The sequence below is a fragment of the Hydractinia symbiolongicarpus genome, chromosome 13, assembly GCF_029227915.1.
Source record: "Hydractinia symbiolongicarpus strain clone_291-10 chromosome 13, HSymV2.1, whole genome shotgun sequence".
Classification (NCBI taxonomy): Eukaryota; Metazoa; Cnidaria; class Hydrozoa; order Anthoathecata; family Hydractiniidae; genus Hydractinia; species Hydractinia symbiolongicarpus.
The window spans coordinates 6,233,201-6,256,630 of NC_079887.1; the positions used below are offsets into that span (position 1 = coordinate 6,233,201).

The window sequence follows — 23,430 nt, forward strand, 5'->3', positions numbered from 1 at the left end:
AGACCAAAAGCCTTAATTCGTGAATATTCAGTAATTTTGAATTTTTTTATGAGCTAAATGTTTCAGATAGTTCACTAAAGTTTCCGAACATTCTGCTATGTAAAAGAGCGGAACTATTAAGGGATACTTTAGATAAATTAACTTTTGTGAGAACTTAATTTTGCAACGCTTTTAAATTTTTACGAGAACTATTTTTTTGCAGAGTCAGCAAGTTTAAAGATCTTTTTAAAATACCTCCTTTAATTGGATATCATTAATTAATTATGAGTCTATGTACTGAAAGGGATACAACTAAAAGTGCCCAACAAAGTGGGCTATAAAAACTCTTCCCTGTCGAAACCATACTTTTTGCTAAAAACAAAGTTGGAATAAAAAGTTGAAACTTGGCATGATTTGTTTTTAGGCTAGTTTAAAAAAAATGGGGATACAGAATATTCTTATTATTATCACAGTTCCTGAGTTCCTGTTATAACTGTGTTCTGCGACTGATGAACGATTTTTGACCGTTATATCAATTTTGAAATTATATAAATCAACAAAAATACAGGTGCGAAAAATATTAAGAGCCATTTTTATGATTGAAATATGTCAGACTCTAAGTGTTATGTTAGGGTCTAAATAAAAATTTATACCATGTTTGATTGTTGCATCCCAGTTTCATATTTTCAATTTTTTGAACGCACAGATAGATAATAAAAAAGTCTTCAATACTGTTGTAGGACACCCATAATAGAAAAGTCACCAAATGTTAGCTTTTTTTACCTGCTACTACATAAATACGGTTAAGGTGGTTATGACATTCAGAGACACTAAACCCCTCACCTAAATAAATGCATCAACTTTAAGTTAGTGTTGAATAAATTTTTGCAAATAGGGTCCCAAGAAATATACGTATTATTTGGATTAATTTTTGTGAATCCGCCTTCAAACAAATATTGTAAGTCTTTGAGAGAAATATAATTGAGGAACAAAGAAACAAACTTTGCTAACTAATAGCTAAATGTAAGCAAAATACCAAGCTAAAATTGAAAAAACTAGCTGTCCTCAACACCTCTACATTCGTTTTTTGATCACCTACTATGTGCTAAGCATATTAAAAACCTTCTTGTTAGCTAGCTACGTACACTTGTTTTTCTTATATCAGTAGCCTATATTTTTATGCTGCTACGTTCTTTCTTAATGTACAACGCGACACCATGAACTAGTCAGCGATACTTTATTAAATCTAACAAAGTAAAACCAAACGTTTTAAACTAATTTAATTTGCTCCATAACAAAGTTTTGTTGCATACAAGTAGAATCGACCACGGTATAATGCGCCATTTTAATCTTGACCTGAAATGTGCTGACTAAGGAAAAAAGTCGTAATCATTATGCAAAAATGTAACAGCTAATAATATTTCAATATCCGATCAACGATACCAGGGTATTATTTGATGTAATCTCTCATATCAGGAAGGCAAAAAACCTTGGCGATAAGGGTGGAAGCTAGTGGAAATTTTGAATGATCTAAGAGTATCCGTACTCTCCCAGTCCTTTCACTAATAATATTACTTAAATGTGAGAAAGTATTAATAAATATATAAGTCCAAACGGGATTGTAAACCCACTGTAAACACCCTTTGCGTAAAATTTTGAGTAACTCATGCAAACTTTAGGGCGTTTTCAAAGCACTGTGGATTGGAAAAGAAAAAAAGACGTCATATTGAAAATATATTGTTTTTCTATATTCTTGAGTATGTGCTATTATCTTGCAAAGAGAGTACACATACTCAAAATCATCATCGTCATAACTCATGCTTTAAAGTCTGACATTGATCGGATCGGATCCATTCCACAGATACAGATTTATCTAATATTTATACATCAATTGAGCATCGATTATGCTCTATTTTAAAAAATACGATGCCACAAGTACGCTTGCTGTATCCCAGTTCCAAAAAATCTTCTCTAATAGCATAACGGTAGATTTTATCCCAGCCAAAAATACCAAATTACTGTATACTATGATAATCAAGCAAGGAGTTCCTACAAGCGCGCATAACCTTCTATAATTTCTTTCACTCATTCTGGATTTTAACTTCATTTTTGATGAAACAATTGAAGCCAGCGCTTCGATTGCAACTCCAATCCAATTTAAAACACCCCAACTAATACGTCTTGTACCTCTACCATGTCATTAGGAAATATATGGAAAACAAAGAAATGATCCGCATAATTGCCTTAGCACACCCTTTTTCGATCCACCCATTGGAAAGTATATGCACTTCTTGAGTATCTGGTACAAACCTTTATCAAAGTATCGCCACATATCACCGTAGGTTTGTACCATAGTATTGCATCTTGGTGCTTCAAGTGGATTGTGTCCATCAATTTTTGCAAAAATACCCGAAAAACGGTAGAAAATAACATATTTGAAGCAGAATATGATCTCGTGAATGAAAGTTATTTATGTAGCTTGTATAATATTGATGTTGGCGAATAAACTATCCCTATTAATAACATCTAGAAAATAAATATGTCGAAAGAATTGCTCCAACATTAATGTGTATATAAGACATGTAGCCACATCCCGTAGTATAACAAAAAAATTCCATTTCTTTTTGTTAGCTTTACTTGCAAGATGATAAGAATCCATTGTTATTACCGGCCGGTAAGGAAACACGGGTAAGTATAACATATATTGAAGAAAATCAAATAGAGTATGCGATTCCTCCTGCTCAATATGCTCAGTACCAAAATTTAAGAAACGAAGGTACATGATATGAAAAGCTACTTCTACTAAATTTTCTAACTGTTGGTTGACATTAAAGAAACGTAACTGCGCCTGCCGATAATTTGAAGTTTGCATACAGATCATCAACAGTACATACATCCACATTAGGGACCTGCGCTTCAGCTGTAAAATGACAAAGAGGAAGAACATCTCTGTAATAGCCAGCAATAATCCATTCAAGGATAAAATGTACGTTAGTGATAATAATGATGCTAGTATGTAATAGATTTGACTAAATTTCGGGACGTACTTAGTTACAATGTATCCTACACATGAATACAGTGCTAATAACGCAGCCAAAAGTCGACAAACCGTCTCCATAACAACCATTCATCATCAGGAATTAATTCCTCAACAGATTGACCTTTGATGTATTGTCGGTTGATCCCGTACGCAAAACTAAAGGCGCAAAAATATAAAAATACCCTGACGGCCTATGTTACGGAAATTTCGATAAAACCAAGTCGTACAAACATCACTTTGCCGGAAAAGCTGTAAAATGAAAGACAACATGAGACGCGGGTAAATGCAAATAAACTAGCCGTTTCGGCAAGAAGTTCTACTTCGTATTACCAATTTATTACATCCTCTACGGGGGAGTATTTGCTTCAGTTCTCCAATTGTACAGAGAAAGAGAGCACGTTATTAATAATTAACTAGCTGAGTTCGCGTGAAAGAATCCAATATCTCTCATTAAACCGACGTAAGGGATACCAAACAAAAACATCCAACACAGTAATTTAACTCAGACTTAACCTCGACCCTGGACTCTTTGTCTCTTTTATAACGGGATGAAAAAAAGAGAATAAAGCCCTGGGATCGAGTTTGCTCATAATCAGCATTATTCTATGTTTATAACCGCTAGAACAAAACGTTTAAAAATTTAAGCATGTGTCCCGAAAATTAAAAATAAATTATGAAATAAAAATGGAAAATGCCCAAAATAATCAAAGGTGTCTAACAACTGTTACGTAAAAAGTGAAATACGAAGTGAAAAACTACATAATTGCCAGGGGCGGATCTAGGGTTAGGCAGCCTAGGCAATTGCCTAGGCAAAAGTCTAATTTTGTGACCTACTAGAGAAAAAAAATTCTATAGATAGAATAATCTATAAAAAAACTAAATTATTTATATAAATTTATTTTCGGCATCCGCCGATTTCGACTTCATGACTATGCGGCGTTTTATCGATTTTTTATATTTTACTCAACTAAGCAAACCCGGGGTGATCTTAGGCAAAGTGTCGATTCGCCTAAAACGTCCGCGGGTTTTAAAGTTCCGAATGAATGAAAGTCCCAGATGGAAGAAAAAACGCCTAAAACGTCCGCGGGTTTTCTAGTTCCAATGAATGAAATTCTGGAATGTGAAGAAAAAACGCCTAAAATGTTCGTGGGTATAGTTACATGGACAAATATTTTAGTTTTAGCTGCTCCTGAATTTTAAGCACTTTTGTGTCAAGAACTATTCTTAAAAGTGGTAAACCACCAGATGTTCTTACAAAACATGTGATTAAAATCTTTTTCTTATCAAAACAAAAGGTTTTAACTTGACCTCAATCAAATGTATTGTTTGTTTATAAAAGCCCAATGCTAAACGAGATAACTGAGGCAATTTATGTAAACACTGTCTTGGCGGTCAAAAGATGTTTTGGTGTGTATGTTAAATTTGGTATAGAGTGTATTACTAGCTACCTACCTGTATGTGTATTAGTTTGAATTTTGTTAGTCTTTTTGTTTAAGGTCTTAAGGTCACAGGCTTCGCGTCGTCTAATTTCTTACTCTTTTCTGGCTTAATAAACTGCCTTACTGTTGTGGGAATTTCATAACATTAAAATTAATGCTTAATACAAATTGGTACAAAACTAAACCAGTAACCTTAATATTAAGCTGTACTTGTATTATGTGCGTAAAACGTAAAAAGTTGCTTAAATGATGATACTTATTACCAGTATGTCATTCAAAGAAACTATGGAAACGCTAACCCTGTTTCAAATCTAATTTGCTAAACGGACGCATTTTCCATCCGCATAAAATTAGTAATCGAAGCACAAAACTGTTTGAAGTAACTTTTTTCAGGATCAACTTGAAAAACAGACAACCTTGTTTGCTTCGGTTTTCTTTTTTCAGTTGATAAACAACTTGTTTTCATAAGATACGGCGCGCATATGGTAAACCGAGGATAAAACTAAATTATTTAAACCGTAACGACTAAGAACGGCGCTCTAGCATAAATGACAAATGGGCACCCTGTTTTCTCATTTGGCGGCTTACTTATTTTTTTAGTAAAATTAAGCGTGCGGCCACTTCATAGGAAAGTGACCCGTGAGTTGCGTGTCGTGGACTCACAATTTTACTCACGCAAGGGAATTAATATATAAGATTATTTTCAACTGGCACAGCAAAAGACGAAAAAAATATGAATGTAGAAGAATGAGTTCAAGCAAACACCGCTTTTTTGAAAACTAGATAAAACATGAAAACAAATAAAAACAACTACTTCTGATTTATTTCGTTTTTTAAAAAGAATTTTAGCCTGTTGAAACTCCTTGTAATCAAATACAAATCTAGCCTAAAATTTCAAATCACAAAAAACAACAACAAACGACCGTTGTAGCTTGGTGAAACAGGCGAAGCCAAATGAACATAAAATAATAATTTAAAATGATTTATTTGTAAAAAAAATAGGTTTTTGTACCTTTTGTACTGTTCAACAGTGTAGGTCTGTTATCAACACTTAAATACTAATAATTCACGTATCGTTACACTAGACTGGTACCCTTTCGTGCTTAACTAGTCTCGATAATAAAAACGGCGACAAAAAAAAGAATCCCATTTTAAAGTTCTACCGGCTAAAGCCGTAGAACAAAAAACCCTCATTATCTATCCTTTTCCTGATCAACTTTTAATTGTGGTAAATATATCTGTAATTTTAAGAAAATTTTAGTTTGATCTTAACGTGATATCTTAACATTATATAAGCCTTTTAATTTATTTATTTTTGACGCTCACATGACTTAAAAAAACAATGGGGGTTTGGCCCGCGGACGTAATTTGATCGTAATTTCAGTGATGTACCAAATTCATCTAAAAAATGGTTAGATACAGAACTGCTAACGTGCGCATTATTTCCAAATAGCTTGTCCACAGAAAATTTGATTAAAGCTGTGAAATGTTTGATTAGAGGTGCTGGCTTTGTCGCAGCAGTTTGTATCCACGAACCTTGCACACAATAATGCAACTTTGTTTGGCCAAATTTAGAGAAGGATAAAATTAGTTTCGGTTAAACTGTAAATCATAAAAACAGACTAACAAGCACATTAGAAACGGAGTAAAAATTATTTAAGCACTTATATTATATTGTTTTTTTCTTTATCCTGACTATTCATTCTGACGAAACAAAGCATGTTTTGTAGAATAGTTCGTAACTTCGACTCAATTTAAACTTTTGAATCTCCATATACATGCAAAGAAAATATTGTTTCGGCAGGCCACTTAATTCAACACGTGAGCAATCTTTTAAATATCAACTGTATTGCACCAAGAAAACTCGTGTTAACAAGGTTTGCACCCACCAAAGAAAGGTGTCGATTCACTATCCATGTTATCATATATAAAATAGATATACTTAATAAAGACAGGTGTGGTTCATGCGTAATTAAAAATTTTAAAATAAAATCACTAAATATTTGGAGTGGCCTAGTTGTTTTTTTATTTTTCATTTAGAACAACTTAATGTCAGTGTAAAAAACCTAAAGCACTGATTAAATTATGTTTGAACCAAACAACTAGCATTCAATGTAAAGAATAAATAAGGCAGTAAGTTCTAAGGTGGTTTTCTGTAGGAGATGCTGATTTACCAACGTTACGGCCCATGATGTGAAAATGAATGCGTAAAATTTGTTTCAATTTTTTTAAAAACTAGCAAAGCAGCGAACAAACAAAATATGAAATAATCAACCTCGTCCCCAGGATCATAAGGCCCCTGAACCGTTATTACGGAGTGGCCAACAAAATGGCCCTGGAACAGGCTGCTCACCGGATAAAAAAATGTCAAGATATACAAGGCATTTTTAATATTCCAAAGATAATGAGACGCCTTTAATAGCAAGTTTAGAGATGGCGGGCAAAAAAAGACACAACATCAAAGAAACTTTTTTGTCGATGAAAGCAAAATTGTCAGAATATTACTGACTTTACTCTGTTGATCAGGCTTAGCTAGACTGTTTATTATTGGTGAAAAATCTAAAATGTTTTGGAAGCTTGTTACTATTAAAATTTATGAGCTGTAGCTAGCTAGCTGCGCTGTGTACTATATAGGTACCTACAATCGTGGACAGAAATATTTAGACTAAGGCACGTTTTTACTCGTTATCCAAACATGGACAAAACAGTCAAACAGTCAATTCTCTGCAGCCGACAGGCTGCAAAGTCGCTGCTTGTGCACACAAGTAGACCAGGCAGAGAGCGTTGAAAAGTTGCTAGTCACATTCTTTAGCACGCCCGCACACCGAAATAATTCACGTCGGGGACAACAAAGGCCCCGAAATTCGTGATTAATGGACTTGCTTACGCCAGCATCAATTAGCACATTATAAGAAATTTGTATTTACCAAATAACCTAGTCCTAAGTCCACTCTGAAAATTTACAAATGAACTTTGACAAGTTCAAAATGTGTGAATCTATTATAGAATGAGCCTACGAAATTATTAACCGAGTATGAAGTAGGAATTTGTTTTACTTATGATTATTGCAAATGATGATAATGTAGCTAACAATTTCGAGCAGATTGATACTTGAAATAATATATTTTGGTAACCACCATAAATTAGACAAAGCAACAAAAAATAAATTCCTGATAGCACGAAAGAGTTTATTAAACTTTGTGTTTTCTGCAGTGGCCCTACTTTCCTTCGTAGCTTAACCCTATTCATGTTAGGGCGGACAAGAATGACCTACCCGGCGTACTTTTGTTAATAAGCTCACAACCATAAATGGCTAAAAATCCTAGTAGCTTGATTCCAAAATTTCGCAGCTGTGCAACACCCCTTTTGAGCTGTAGATATGAAAGGGGGAACATAAATTTATTTTAAAATATTAAGTTCAATAGTAATTTGATTTCAAATAATTATTATTTTGTTGCTTTGGCGTTTCCAAAAGCTTTAATTAGTTAAAAGCACGTAAAATGTTGCTTTAATTAGAAAAAAATTATTAATACAGAACAAAAAATCTTTTAGGAAGGTAAACCAAGGCAAAATTATTGGGGTAGGGTACTTTTGCTTTACCCCGGACTACACTCACAACCTGTAGCCTAGCTTAAATAGCGTAATGTCGTATATGCTTTTTTATAAGCGAATCAACTGCGCTTTCTTTAGCGAACTTCCGCTAACTTGTGACCCATATGACCCTCATTAAATCCCTTTGTGTTGTGTGCCCGTTATTTTGTAGCGAAAGTTGGAAAACTGTTTGTTTTTAAGTTCCCCTTACAAAGAAATCCACATTGCTACTTTAAACCTATTCGGGGGAATGCAAACGAGTGGAACTTCTTATCCAACATCACGATTTTTTAATATTTTGCGAAAACATCGTATTTTTAAAACTGTCAGGACAACAGTGTGTGTACACGACTGAAGAAGCTGTAAAAATAATCGTTTTAAAAAATAAAATAAATTCGAAACAAGATATATATTTTATCCCCATAATACAAAACAACGGAACTTTAAACTTTTATACTTTTGATGTGAGTGAAGATGTACAATAGCAGACAAATAAATTATTTTTAAATATGAAAATGTCAGTTTGCTTCTCATTGCTTAAACTCTTTTTAACTTATACAAAACATTAGGATTATTCGCCATGTTGAATTTAGTAATAAATAAAGTCATGACTACACTTCTTATATACCTGAAAATAAGCATTCCTTTGTGAACAAAAAACAACAAAGCCATTTTTTTAAGTTCCTATTCCCAAGCCACCAAGGAAGAATAAAAACGCATGTTCGATTTTTATACGTTTGGAATTTAAGATCGTTCGATTTTAAACTTTTGTACACAAAGTTCACAAAACAAATTCGAATCATTGCGTATATAAATTGAAACGAAGAAAAGATGGTTTTAGGTGAGCTTATTATATATTTTTTGTGCGCTATGGAAATGTTTTTATTTGTTTACTTTTTTATGTTACCATTTTAATAATGGCTTCCCAAGCCGGTTAGTATAGCTCCATACAAACCCTGTTTTGATAAGCCGTAAACCAATTGCTGCTTCCTCATCAAAACAAACTTTCGATTTTAATATTGTTCATTATATTTTGCAGTTCCTAGCTTACACAATCCTATTTAGTTTGAGCGAAAATGATGATTATCCTCAATGACGGAGATCTTACTTGAGCTGTTTCGTCTCCCCTTTAATAGAAAAATAAAGTTACCACATTTACAGATTGCAATAAGAAAAACCAATCCATTTAAATATTATAATCACAGTTTTGCTTGTGAAAGATAAAGTTGACAAAATCTTTCCTCACAAATAATGTAAGAGATTTCAGAATAGCTTGACAAAATTCCTTTCCGCAGAGGAAAACAGTTGACATGCAACAGTAATGATTTAACAACGATCAATAATTGTTGTTGAAGTCAATAAAAGTTTTTTAATAGTCCTGTAATTATCTTATAGAAACAAAAATAAGAAGCAAACCTGTATTACAAATTCTGTGCAGCAATAATAAGATAAAATAATATAATAATGGTCCTATGCAACTTCGTCCCCAGGACTTGTTAGGCATTTTATATTTGGTTGGCCCAAATATAAAGAGCCTAACAGGTCCTGGGGACGAGGTTGTGGTCCTATGGTCATATATATATCAGGTCTTAAAGCAAGAATTTCTAAGCCAGGACACGTTCGTTAATATCGTTAGATTTTAGGACGAATAGCCTCTGAAAGAATGGTAAATGATTTATTTTATAAAGAAAATGACAAGGAAATAAAATAATTTTTGAAATTATTAGATATATTATTATTGCAATTTTTTCAATTTTGTTGTTATTGTTTTATAACTGGGATAATTACGATATAAAGAGTGCAAAAAGTTTACTAAATTGTTACCAAGAAGTGCTGACTCTCATGGGCATTACAGTTATTTACGTCCATTTACGCTTTACGACATTTTCGAGTTTGCAGTAAGTACATCTCATTAAAGCTTACTTTGCACATAGGCTATGATTATGACAACATAGTTTGAATATCATTTAACGATACACAGAGAAAAAACGACTGCTGTGCATCTTTTTATCCGTATCTTTATAATAATACCTGTCATCTGTGTGCTTGTCTGTCTGTTACAGAAGCACGAAATGCGATATAAAACGGACGGGCGAAACCGTGGTTCATTCTACGGGTTGGCGACTAGTTTATAATAGTAGTCAATCGCCACTTTGTGCTAGGGATGTATGAAACATCAATGCGACAAATCCATAGGTATTACCGGAAATATCTGCAAACCGGCGTAATATTTTAAGTAATATTTTTACTTCTTGTGGTAGGCGAGCAGAAATGCACGAAATACCAGTATGAGAAAATCTGAGAACCTGATTATGTACGTCGGGAAAATCTAATTATTCTGTGTTTTTAAAATATTCAGTGACAGCCAAATATGGCTGCACGAAGGTCTGATTGGAGACATATGTAACGATGGATGACTCTTTTTACGAGCTGTTGCGGGCCTTTGCGGGCTTTTTCTGAAACTACTGGTACTAGAAAATGAAAACTTAACATTTGACAATGGTTACAGCCTATTACCCTCCATTGTATATCCAATTTTTCTGAATTATTTTTGTAAATAAGAGTCATTTAGCTGTTAAATATTTAAAAAATAACTAGTGATGACGCTTACTCGAGTTTAAAGTTTGCTAAATTCATTCACAATCATAAGATTGAGTTACTCTGAGGTAGCAATTACATTGCTTTTTAAATTTAAGGTGCAAATTTGCGATTGACTAATTAAACCTGCGGACGAAAAATTATAGAAGATGCAAATTTAGCTTCATCGTTTGTTTAGGGGCTTGGTGATAAGACTACCACATTTTTTTTTTTACTCCTGCACTTTAGCTAAACAAAGGGATATTTAATCACTCATTAGCTAAACAAAAGGATACTTAATCACTCCTTTCTAGATTCCACATTATAACAGCTATAGTTATTTTTTAAAAAAAATTGAAATTTTATAGCAGTTGAAAAAACATTAATATTAACAAAAATAGTATTTGTTTGGTAATAATATGTTTCTGGCAAACGCAATGATTACTCCGCAGCCACTTTTTTAAATATAGAAAGTGAAATGATGCATCAATTTTATTCTTACACTCCACAGAAGCGGATGTAATCTTTTTTTATTGTATGAGGACTTTCTGTTTAGGAAAATGTTGGCATCCTAATTGTCAATCAAATTTGGAAATAAGATTTTTCAACAATGGTTTTGAAATATTATTTTGCAAAATTGTGATATCCTGGTAAAGAATGTCTGTACTAAATATCTATATTACATCTCATTGATACAATTCTTTGAATCAACGGACCATTAGATAAGTTTGTTCAGTTTAAATCGTAATATCTGGTCACAAATTTCTTGTTAGTTTATTTCGGAATGATTAAACTTTATTTTTACGCCTTTATTTTTACGCACTTTATTGTTACCATCTTCTGTTGTCTTGTTAAAGCTTCGTAGACAAAATAAATGGTGCTGAAGTTGCGTCGTAAGGTGGCGGTGAGAATTGCACTCCGGCAATATTTTCTGTATTTGATGAATCTGAATGGAAATAGGTATTAAAATAACATAATGCTCACGATTCATATCATTGAAAAATCAGGACTAATTTCTACTTCAGCTTTCTACATTAGCAAATTACTCTGCAAAAAGTAATTTAATGAACAGTGACAATAATGAAATGTTAAGACTGCTTACTCCATTTTCAGCAATCCTCTCAATGGTGCATAAAAATTTTAATTATGCTAGATTTGCGTTACTTCAAATAACGACGTTACCTTTAGTAAGTGCAGATCTTCTCGGTAATGTAGTGTATATCCCTTGATGTGTTTCACCCAGTACTGGCGTCTGGATATTTTTCCAACTATTTTCGTTTTGAAAGATCAAATTTTCGTTTGGTTTCGGTAATCCAAAAGTTTGCGACGAAGTTATTATTTTTAGGTCTGGACAAACATATCCCATATTGACGTGTCCTACCTTTGTGTAGTTTATACATGGCTGTGTAGGATTTTGTAAATAAGGCTGCCTTGTCATTATATCATTTGCTTCCAGGGTATGTATTTGCCGTATAACATCACCTTGTGAAGTTCTACAGCTTTTAATTAACATCCTGCAGGAATTAATTAGTAACGCAAAAACCGATATGGAGAAAAAGATAAAACCTATACTCTGCAGCATAATATTGTCATGGAATACGCCGACAATTAAACAAACGAGACCAACTATTCCAATTAATGTGACAAATATAACAGCAGTGACAATAATAGTTTTATCAGTTTTTGATTTCATCCTAAAGCGATGATACACAATCAATATGTCAGACTAGCAAGTTGAATTGCAGACAATAACGCTGTGGACAGGTATATTACCTAAAAAAATTTATATGTAATTTGAATAAAAATTTTAAAAAAATTATAAGAGGCTCTTGTTTAAAAAAAATACTTTAAAAGGAAATGAAATAGTAAAGAAAGCAGTGAAATTTATAAACATTAAAAATGTTGTAAAAAAACTATATGTAGAATTTTTCAAATTGCAAACCGTTACCTTTTGTTTCTCTTTAGTCTTTTCTACTAGAATGCATGCTTTCCAATCTATGTGTTTTATAACAATGAGATTAAGAAAGTTATCATTCAAATCATGAAGAATAGATAAGCGATGACGCTTTGGAGCCAGAACGAAAAAGATGCAATTAAACTATAGGGAAAACAATAAATTGCACGTGCAAATTGACCATGCGCAGCAGGAAGTATTTAATGTCGTTTTTAAAAACCAATGGAAGGCTGCATGCTAGTTACTTTAATACGTGTCTTTACACATGGCGAAACAAAGTAAGTGTGCCGAAATTACTTTAATACGAAAAGTTTATACTAATTAAAATCTTCTAAATCATTAATTACGCAATGACGAATGAGGTCATTTCTCAAACGAAAGGTTTAATGTGTATAGGATAGACAGAAAGATCTTAGATGTTGATAACTTATACGGTAACAATAGGCTACGGTATAGGATAATAACCGTAGTCTTTCATAACTCTAGACAAGAAAATAAAATATAAGAGAAGATGGAGTACCCCTGGAACCTAATTATTATTTTCCATTGAGGCTCCTGTTTTTTATTGAGGCTAGTTCAAAGGCTGGATAATTTTGAAGTTTTATTTAGTCCTTTAAAACATAAGGATCAAACAGATAGCATTAACGTTTTAAGACTGCAAAGTCTTGGGTATTCATAAAGAAGATATCCATGGTTGTTCCATACGGCAATAAAAAATAGGCAAGGAAAATTACACTGTTACGATCAAAGCTGGAACATTTTTGTACACGATTAGTAAAGTGTTAGAGTACCTAAAGAGATGAAGAGGAAACAGTTTTTAATTTTCCTAATTATTTGACACGTGGATGTGGTCATAATGTAATCGTTTAAAAACATTATTGATGTTTCTTTGGTGATACTTTGGTGATACTAGGCATAATTAGTATTTCCAGGGACGTAGGAATGTAACGAACACTCGCTGTAGTGAAGAAAATATTGCTTAGCAATGTGACTTCAACAGCGATTCATAGGAGTGCATAAACAAAAGCCAATGAACCAATCGCAACAGAACAGATTTTATTAGAAGCAATGGCTTAAATTGTTAAAAATAACAACAAAAAATATACAATGTAGTGATATAGTGATATAAAAATAATACAAATGAAGAAATTGTCTAAGTACATTTGCGAAAAGCAAGCAAATAACTTTTTGTTAAATTGGCCTCTTTAATACTGTTCTATTTAGAAGCCGAAATAAACATTTAATGCTGTATTTTAGAACCCTGCGCTGTGGCCATATTTTCTAGGGTCAGACTTTGCGTACACTTTTCCTGGCCCGTCAACATACACGGCTTGTATAGCTGAAAATTCCGGTTTAACCTCCAATGAAATTTCATGTCCAATTTTAACAAGTCCGTCTAAAATCTTATTCGGTAGTGCTCGATTCGATTCGCCTTGGATTACGTTAGGTAATAACTGATGATGGATTCTTGGACGCACGACGGCATTTCCAAGATCAAAACCAAACCAAGTGGCATGCATTATACCCTAATGTAGACACGAATATCATAATAATAATCAGTAGACACACAATACAAGTATTCCTTGAAGGTAAACTTTATTTTTTCTTCCTGGGAATTAAAAAAAGGAAAGGAAGTTGTAAGTTGTTGTAAGTTTGAAAGACACATTAGAAAAATTTGTAAATATGGATAGAAATTTTAACTTGAGCCTCTCCAATAGCTCTATCAAGATGGGTGGGGTTTAGTATGTGAGTCTTTGGAGGAGATTAATAGAGACTACAGCCAATGGTTGTAGATAGTACTAGCGTTAAAGAAAGGCAATGGCCTTAAGCATAACGAGTATTCCCAAGCTTTTTTGCACTTCCTGGTATATAGATTTCGCAAACAATGGCTAAATTAGGAATACCTGGACGGTAGCAGTAATTATTTTGGGTCCACCCGATGAACCAATTACAAGTTTCACGTCGCCATTTTTATTTGTCAATATGACAGGTGCCATAGAAGAAACTGGTCTTTTGTTTGGCTTGATGTAATTATAAGCTGTAGGCGGATAACCAAATCTTGTATTGACACCTGGTGTGCTGAAATCATCCATTTCATTGTTGTACATGATGCCAGTGTTTTGAGAACGGAAGCATGCACCATACCTAAAATTGTGAGTGGTATTTATTTATTTCGGCAACTTCAGAAGAAAATTTCAGCGACTTAAAAAAATGAACATATCCACTATGACTGTCACGTACACAATCTGGACTGGACAATATCATTAAAACAAAGGTATTTTCTTCGTCATTTCTTAAACAAGGCTACAAAGGTAAAACTATCACGACTATGCCGGTGACAGGCTCCAAACAAGCTACTTTTGCGAAAACACAGGTCAGGCAGCGAACGTGCAAAATTTGCTAGTGCAATACCTTAACGCGCTGGCACAACAAAATAGCCCATAAAGGTTTAAAATTCGCAAAAAATAGTGATGGTAATGTTAGTAGAAATTAACATATTTTAGGAGTATCGATTAAACATTCCCAAAGTTCATACTGTGTGACTCTACCATAGGAACAACCAATGTCATCACTGCGGCTAAACATATTGTCAATTGCTGTTACCAAATAGTATCACGAGGTTAGAATTAGGCCGAACTAAGTGAAAGTAAGAGAAACAAGTTATACCAATCATTTATGGTTGAAGTCAATGATACTGCGTCTCCATTTGGTGCAAAGATGCTCAAATGAGTCGTGCCATTATCAGTGGGAGGGGGTATCTCTGCACCATAATATGAAACGTTATGAGTTTCATCATCTGTGATCTTTAAACGGTACTCAGAACCAAACTTTGCACTAGTCATGTTTTCCAACCACTAAAAAAACCGGCTAATTCAAACACTGGTGGTACATGGATTACCATAACCATGTACTAATTTCTGCTGATGCTAGGCAGACCTTACATGACAGGGTGAAACGAAATCTTAGCGGATGTATAGTTGTCACAGTCACTATGTGAAACTCCATTTAAACATGACAAAATTTCATTGTTTTTAAAATTTTATTTCGGTTAAATCTCATTTCAGTTACATGTAAGGCTTTATAAGTAGTTTCTAGCTATTTCTTCTAAAATTGTACTAAAACTTATTGATTTGAATTTAATGTAAGCAATTTTTTCGCGTAGAGTTTAAAATCTAAAGTTTTGTTTGGTGAATGTGAAGCTTGCATTGAAATCGGGTGTCATGTTATTACGCAACAAGAAAACATCTTCAGGACACGAAAATAACATTCCTAGCTTTTGATAAAATAAAATGTATGAAATGACATGCAGCACAATCAAACAAACGCTCAAAAAGAAAGAAAACAAAAAATTGAGCTACCTTATCAACAAACTGCTTATCCATAAAAGCAGGATCTCCTGATTTTGTTTTTTGAGCGTATGCAAATTTAAACGCCTCCACTATTCGATGATAAGTTGTTATTGCTTTATCGCCTTTCATATCATTTTCTGTAAAACCGTATCCTATAAAATTTTAAAATTTCTTTTCTTAACTATTCTACCCGTATATCTGTGCCAACGATTATAAGCTTTGTTTAGACGTAGCAAGAAGAGATTGACTAAGCCTGTACTGTACCGAGAATATTAACCAATACCAAAGGAGATGTGCCGCTGCTACTTCTTCAAAGTATACAGAAGCAAAGAAAAAATGTATGTGTTTTTCTGTCAGGAAAATTTGTTGATGTACGGGTATACAGGCTTTGCACAGCCCTTAAACCCACAGAGCATGGTTATTAGTATAATAAAACATGAGAGACTAGTCGTTAAGCCGTAGAAATATCCACAGGGTCGCTAACTACAAAATTATCCACTCTCTGGTGCACGCGGAATAAAGTCTCGACGCAACCATTTTAAACAGACAGAATAGGGATATTATTATAAAAGTGTTCTGCCCTTACCTTTAAGGATGTTTAGAGTATGTGTTATGATTGGTCCTCCTGTTGGAGTCGACATCGTATGCAGCGTAAAATCGCCGATATCATCAGTCAATACTTTATCATTTAAAACTTTATAATTAGCCAAGTCATCCAAGGTAACGATTCCTCCAGCATCTTGAATATCTTTAACAATATCTTCTGCAAGTGCGCCTGTATAAAAATCGTCTGGGTTCGCTGCTATCTTTTTTAAAGTATTCGCGAGCGGTTTATTGATAATCAAGTCACCAAGATCAATTATCTTGCCGGCTTTTAAAAGTAGCTGTCTATAACAGAAATAGTCAACTAATTAATACTTCGTCGTAATTGACGAAGATGTTGTTGTTTTTTGAATAAGAGAGGATACCTTTGAAACAGTTTATTAACAATGCAGTAATGATATAAACAAATATCGCACTGAAATTACTAGTGCATAGGTGTACATACACACCAAGCAAATAAGAAAGCGAACTTTTTTTTAGTTGCCCTTACCTCATGCCTGGATCCTTTTCAATTAAATATTTCATACTGCCAGCAGCTTCCCACGACCTTAACGTAATTTGATAGCCATTTTCCGCTAGATCAATTGTGGGTTGTAGTAGATCTTTCCATGGTAGTTTCCCATGTTTTTTGTGAGCCTCGTGAAGACCTTTTACTTCCCCAGGCACGCCTACTGCTAAACCACCTAAGAGTGAGATACTTTAAGTATATAACGCTTTATTAACTATTTAATCGGTATACTCAGAAAAACGTGGAGACGAAAACCAGCCTCTTTACACTTTTTTTTCGTCGATTTTACTATCCCTAACAACGAAAAAAAGGGCAAAAAAAGCAATACAAGTCATTTTGGAGAGAACCTGCTATAAAGAAATTTTGCTATGCGAGAGGCTGGTTTTGATAGGAAAGAGAGCCGAAAAACAATCATAAGACGAAGTTTTAGCAGGATTCCCGGAAAAGGAAAGTTTTGTAACGTTTGCCAAAGTTCTCGACCAGTGACTTTCTATGTAAGAAGAAAAAAAACGATTTTAAAGATGCTGATCTTTTTTATTATTTGTTTCGAAACAAGAGTTTTCGTCATCGGCTAAATTAAGTAAATCCTGTCAAATTTAACATTTTCTTACGCGCCCATTCTGCGATTCTTAAGGTAAAAATATTGTACATATGCCATCTTTCATTCGAAAAGATGAAACAAACCCAGGACTTTTCAAATAAATTTTCTTAAATTGTTTTCATAAAATGGATCAGTATCGTAAACTAGGGCCTTATAATAATGACCACTATAAAGAGTGTTCGCCATACATAAAGCTTCTGCTATAAAGAAATTTTGCTATGCGAGTAGACCGCATTTCATCTATCCCTGAATGTGTCCATAGAGAGATCTTCGGTATAAAGAGGTTTTATGGTAGATAGGTTAAAAAGTTAGTCATTCATTAATCCGCTAAATAACGATTAAAATTATTTTAAAGAACACCTGTTCTTCAAAAGAAACAGAACAGTAAATGGAAACCAGGTTACATTTTTATGTCACTAAATGTTAGAAACACATTCGATAAACATTTTGTTTAAAAATAAATAAAACGCATTCAAGAATTAAACAGTTTTAAATTTGTTTATGTTTGGCTGGTAGAGCTTTTACATTAAAAGTTACAAAAATTATCACCAAAAAGAATTACCCGAGATTTTGTGGAATTTTCACTTTTTTGTAAAATCACTATGTATATGAAGTTAGTTTATTGTATCATCTTTTATTTTACTCCCGTGCTAGGGCAACGTAAGCTTACGGATTTTTTCTGTCTTTCAGTTTTACTTTAACTTTGCGTGTTGTTTTCTTTTTGTGATTCTTTAGTGTCTGTCTGTTAAGACGCCCTAGTGTAGACTGATCACGTGGTTAATTAAATAATACCCAATTAAAAATCCCAGCTACGTTTATTACAGAGCAGTGTAACGTGTTCTTTAACCTGATTTTTTTATTGGCTTATATGATTTACGTCACTTGTTTCCTTTCCTATAGTGACCGTCTGAAATGTAAACAAACAAACAAACAAAAAAGAAAAAAGAAAATATGAAACAAAATTCCTGAAATTAAGAATTTCGCAGGAAGTTTTATGCTAGTTGATCAAGACATTTGCCAGAATGCTTATAAACGTTCAAAAAGTTATAAATAATAGTATTTTCTTCAGTTATTCAATCTTTACGATTGTCAGAAAATAATGTTTCTATATAGGCAGGCATGTTGTATACACAGTGTATAGAAAGTTTATTTGTTCCTTTAATTGTGCAGAGATTGAAGTGCTGATGAAAATGATGGCCTTACACTTTATTTTAGTTAATCAAGTCTCGACTATATGTATATATCATGGTCAAATAAGGCTAGATTAATTCCACCACTGCTTCTTTGATAACATTAAAGTAAAAGGAAACTAAACTCAGTATCTTACCAGATCTAGACTTCTGTGATTCTCCTGCAAACATATCTTCTCTAGATTTCCCAGGTGCAGTTTCCCTATAATCGTATGATTCCATAGTCTTTGTGTCTCTCTTGTAAACCAGCATTAAACCTCCACCACCAATTCCTGCTGAATGCATGCTGTATAAACCAAGACAGAAACTTGCAGCGACTGCTGCATCAACAGCTGAGCCATTCTTCTTTAAAATATCGCGTCCTGTTAATATAATAAAAATACTGTTAATAACAACATTATTATAGTTGCTCCGTGAGAAATAACGTTAGTTAAAAACTGGCAATGGAATCTTGCAAATTGGGATTTTTAAAATAGGAAAAAGGAGTGTTACAACTAAGTGTGCTCGCATAAAACATCTCAAGATGCTATAGTTGTTGTGATTCTTCGTCTTTCAAGCAGTCAAATATTCTGCGCATTTTCTTCGCTCGAATAGTACAAGAATGAAGGTGAATACACTAAATTTTGGTTATATATTTTAACGTATCAGTATTTCTGAAGTGGAAATAAAAAAAAGACAATATGAGGAAAGTTATACATATCAATTTGCACTTTTTTCCACTAATAAAAGCTTGTTTTAAGGAGGCCGTTTAAAGTTAAAGTATTCCTGCATATTTAAGAAATCATTTTCTACCTTTCTACTTTGAAGCAATTCGAGTTATGTTTCAATCTTTTAATTGGAATTCATTTTGTCGACACACTTTTTCTATTATTTTTGCGCGCGTACTTGTGGGGATAAGTTCTTGCGTAGAAATAAAACCGCACTAGTTGCTAGCCGTGGAAAAATCGCATGGGGTGCTTCTCGGTACTTGCGCAGCTTAGCTACCATTTTGCGTGACAGACAGACAGACGGACAGACGTATACGAGTATTATGATATAGATTAATCGTAATGGTTTAATATTTATTTTTATTGCAAAACATTTTAATTGAAGAAGAAATGTGTAAGTGTCATTTACTCAACTATCGTTTTATTGTGACGTTGCGAAGAAATAAAATCTAAGTTGCTCATACCTATTTCAGAACACCGTACTGAGTCTGCAGCTACTGCGCCATGTTCGTATAATTCGGCATTAGCAGCTGATTTGGCAATGCCATGATAATGTTTATGTTGAAAGCAGTACAGTGTAATCATTACTGCTACAGCAACAGCTGATAAAACTGTTAGTGTTGTCAAGGCGATGAGGATTCCTTGCTTTTTCGACAACCTAAAGAAGGTGATAAAAATGGCGAGGTTACGTCAGTAGGTGTGTCCAATGGATGTAAAAAAAATAATAAAAAAAATTTTGCAAAACAAAAAATAAGGCGTTTCTTACACTATATAGAAAAATATAAAAGTGAAAGGGCAGCTATTTTTGTTTGTTTCTTTGCGTGGCTTATTTTTTTATTTTTACTTATACAATAAATTTATCATGGAGTTGAAACTCAAACCTAAATCTTAAAATCTCGCAGCTTGTTACTAAGTTTAACTGAAAAAAAATATTCAGGTGGAATTAATTTTTGTTATTTGGGTAAATTTTCGCGGGAATTAAATTTCTCAGATTTTGACCTAATCCGCGAAATTAAGTCTTTGGGAAAATTTGTCCCCGCAAATTTTCGGATGATTGTCTAATTTATAGGTATGATTATGGGTATGTTTTACTCAGACGAAAAATATGAAGAACAGGTGTGCCAGAAAAGTACCGTAATGTTTTTCAGCTTTTTTAAAAAAAATTAATGCAAATTTGTACAAAAACAGATGTTTATTGTTAATGTTCCCGAATAAGATTAGAGAAGAGATTTAAACTAACTAATAAGAACCTCCCTGTTTTCTTATTGCAGCAAATAGAAGTTTACCGAAAGTAAGGATCAACGTAGTATACTTCATTAGCCAAGATTAAAACCTGAATCTTGTTGCGCATGCTTGCCCCAAGAGATCTTATATAATGTCAAATAAGGCAAAAATTCCTAGCGACAAGGGTGCTTGTCGCGTTCAGTGAAAATGATACTTTTAAGGAAAATTGGTATAAAATATTGATAAAACTGTTGAAGTGAAGAATACAAATAAATGTCCGGCTTTTCACTTTTTGTTATTGTGGTGTGCAAGAAAACGAATGTCGTGTTAATATCAAAAGTGAAAAAAAGCCCTGGTGTGGAGGCTGATAGTTTGTTACTAAATACGTGAATATACGTGAATATAAAAAGGTTTATAAGTAAAATATAAATATTTATAACATACAATTTTTTCAATTTGGAACTTATAGCCACAGTATTCTTAAAAAGGTAAGTACACGCTTTTTTATAAGACTAGGTAAAACTTGTTTAGTGGCTGTTTTAATCGTCAGAGCATTTTGTAGAAACTAACTTCCAACCTTATTCTCAGCGCCTTTTCATCTCTTTCTCCGTTCGGGCAAAGAGATGTTCATATTGCTGTTCTGATATCAAAAAAGATAGTTGCTGGAAATGAGGCTGCATAAATTGAAAATTTATCCTTATTTTGTTTTTATTTATGGATGTGGTTATGAACGACGGGGTTCTTTTTTACAAGAAGAGAAGAGAGGACAAACGAATTTAAGCCACAATGTCGCTCCTCCTGGACCTTCACAACCAAGAACTAACTAAACCATTGAGTTTTTTGTTGTTCACGGATAAAAAAAACTTTTACTTTGCTATGTTAAGAATATAACTGTGACAAATTATTCTTTAAATGATTCTAAACTACAAGTTTTTGTTTGAAGGCGTCTCTACATCATAGTTGTTATAGCGGTGACTTAAGTCTTATCTGTTAGGGAAATATTCCGTACGTAACGAAAAAACTCAGAAATTCTGATTGGCTGGTAGGTATTTACCAGCCAATTAATATCCTCAAATACGTTCTGCTTTGAAAATCTTACATGGTGAAAATAAGCGATGCCAAAAACAAACTTGAGTGAAAAAAGTTAACAGATGCAGTAGGTGGGGTATTTGTATGATTTTTTTTCTGAGTATTTAAGGAATTTGAAACTGCCTAATAAGGTGTGTATCCCAGGTATGTTGTCTTTAAAGATATTAAGAGTTCAGCTCTGCGGTATGCACAAAATGAGAAATATAATTTTCTAAGTTCTAAAAAATGTCTTAAACAGATTAAAACCATATAAACAAAAGCTAAATTAAAACCGTTTAAATCAATTTATTAAAAACTGATTGCTTACTTTTTTGATCTTTTTCTTTCGCTTGTACCCATCATTTTGATTGAGAAAAATAATAATTAGCTAAAAGAGATAGCAAGAACAAAGAACTATGAGTAGTGAGACATTAAATGCTCCTTCATTCCATTTTTATAATGCACACCAATCCTTCTTGTATAGTCTGTATTGCTTTGTTTTTAATTTAGCAAAATATAACTTTACAACAAACTGATGCCCAATCTTTCGATTTTCTAGCTGAATGTACTTTTCGCCATGCTTCATTGCATTCATGCTGAAACTGAGAAAACTACTTCTTGCCCATTTCTAGCTATTGCGAATAATTGCGGTAAAATTAAAGAAGAATGTCGTTAGCTGTAGCTTGCAAATATTTTAGACATGAAAGAATAAGTTATTATTATTACTATTTTAATGTTCATTTTTATAGTACAAGTCCGATGATTGGTAATTTACTTTAGTAATTAAGAAAAGGCTGTTAAATATTCTGTTTCTCAAAACGTAAAACCTCTATTGTAAGTTTCCAATGTAAAGGGAGCCTAACACGAGAAATCCTTTTATTATGTTACAGACGATGTTCTTTATTATTATTATTATTTTTAACTGTTTTAGTTCTCAAGATCTTTAAAATGTAAATATTTGAAACCTGGGAAGTTGTCATATCATGGCTCTGAAAAACGCTGCTATTGCATTTCTAATTATATAATTAAAGATACGATACCATGAAACTTTGCTTAGCTATGCAAAGATAGGATTTCACATTACCAAAATATTTTTTTTTATAGACTATGTTATTACAACGGTCATATGAAAATCTGTAAAGCTAAGCATAGATTTCTAAAAAGTTCCACTTGATTTGTTAACCTTCCTTTAGCATTTATTGACCAGTTTTTTTTATTTAGTGGCTGTCACTTAATATAGCTAGCTAAATACGTTTGACAGTTCAAGACTATTTGTGACCTAAGGATACGGTCCAACTTTTGAGCACAATTTTTTAAATCGCGATTTTTTCGGTGATAGTAAAAAAAGTTTATTTAATCATACATCACTGATTTTTATTTGGTGTGTTTACTTCAAGGCAGCTGTGTAGAATAAATCGATGTAAATTTTTTATCTCAAAAAATTTTTAGAATATCTAACTATGGAACTTTTGAAACTTTGCTGCAGATTAAGATACAAGCTATGACATCAACACTTATTTTACAATTAAAGTTAATATTATTGATCATAATACAATCGTGTTTAAGACTTAATTTAATTGGTGTAATTAAAATCCATAT

General features: G+C 33.1%; 2 protein-coding genes across 2 annotated transcripts; both read right to left on the reverse strand.

Annotated features, from left to right (window-relative positions):
- Nucleotides 1-1,888: 1,888 nt before the first annotated feature.
- On the reverse strand, nt 1,889-3,173 carry LOC130624135 (protein-cysteine N-palmitoyltransferase HHAT-like). The gene is given in 2 exon segments (XM_057439702.1): nt 1,889-2,431; nt 2,504-3,173. Coding segments are annotated over 2 exon segments (1,146 nt in total). The 5' UTR covers nt 3,107-3,173.
- A 10,461-nt stretch (nt 3,174-13,634) lies between these two features.
- LOC130623818 (glutathione hydrolase 1 proenzyme-like) lies at nt 13,635-22,367 on the reverse strand. The gene is made up of 9 exons (XM_057439344.1): nt 22,160-22,367; nt 20,004-20,197; nt 18,970-19,194; nt 17,024-17,216; nt 16,517-16,818; nt 15,940-16,082; nt 15,248-15,435; nt 14,485-14,725; nt 13,635-14,106 (listed from the first exon to the last, which is right to left on the reverse strand). The coding sequence occupies exons 1-9, from the start codon at nt 22,192-22,194 to the stop codon at nt 13,834-13,836; spliced, it is 1,794 nt and encodes a 597-aa protein (XP_057295327.1). The 5' UTR covers nt 22,195-22,367; the 3' UTR covers nt 13,635-13,833.
- Nucleotides 22,368-23,430: the final 1,063 nt, after the last annotated feature.

Excerpts from the sequence above, each read along its gene's own strand:
- LOC130623818 (XM_057439344.1), bottom strand. The coding sequence starts at position 22,194 with ATGATGGGTACAAGCGAAAGAAAAAGATCAAAAAA. Across the intron at positions 20,198-22,159 it reads GAAAGAAAAAGATCAAAAAA|GTTGTCGAAAAAGCAAGGAA; the intron begins GTAAGCAATCAG and ends CACCTTCTTTAG. Across the intron at positions 19,195-20,003 it reads AGTACGGTGTTCTGAAATAG|GACGCGATATTTTAAAGAAG; the intron begins GTATGAGCAACT and ends TTATATTAACAG.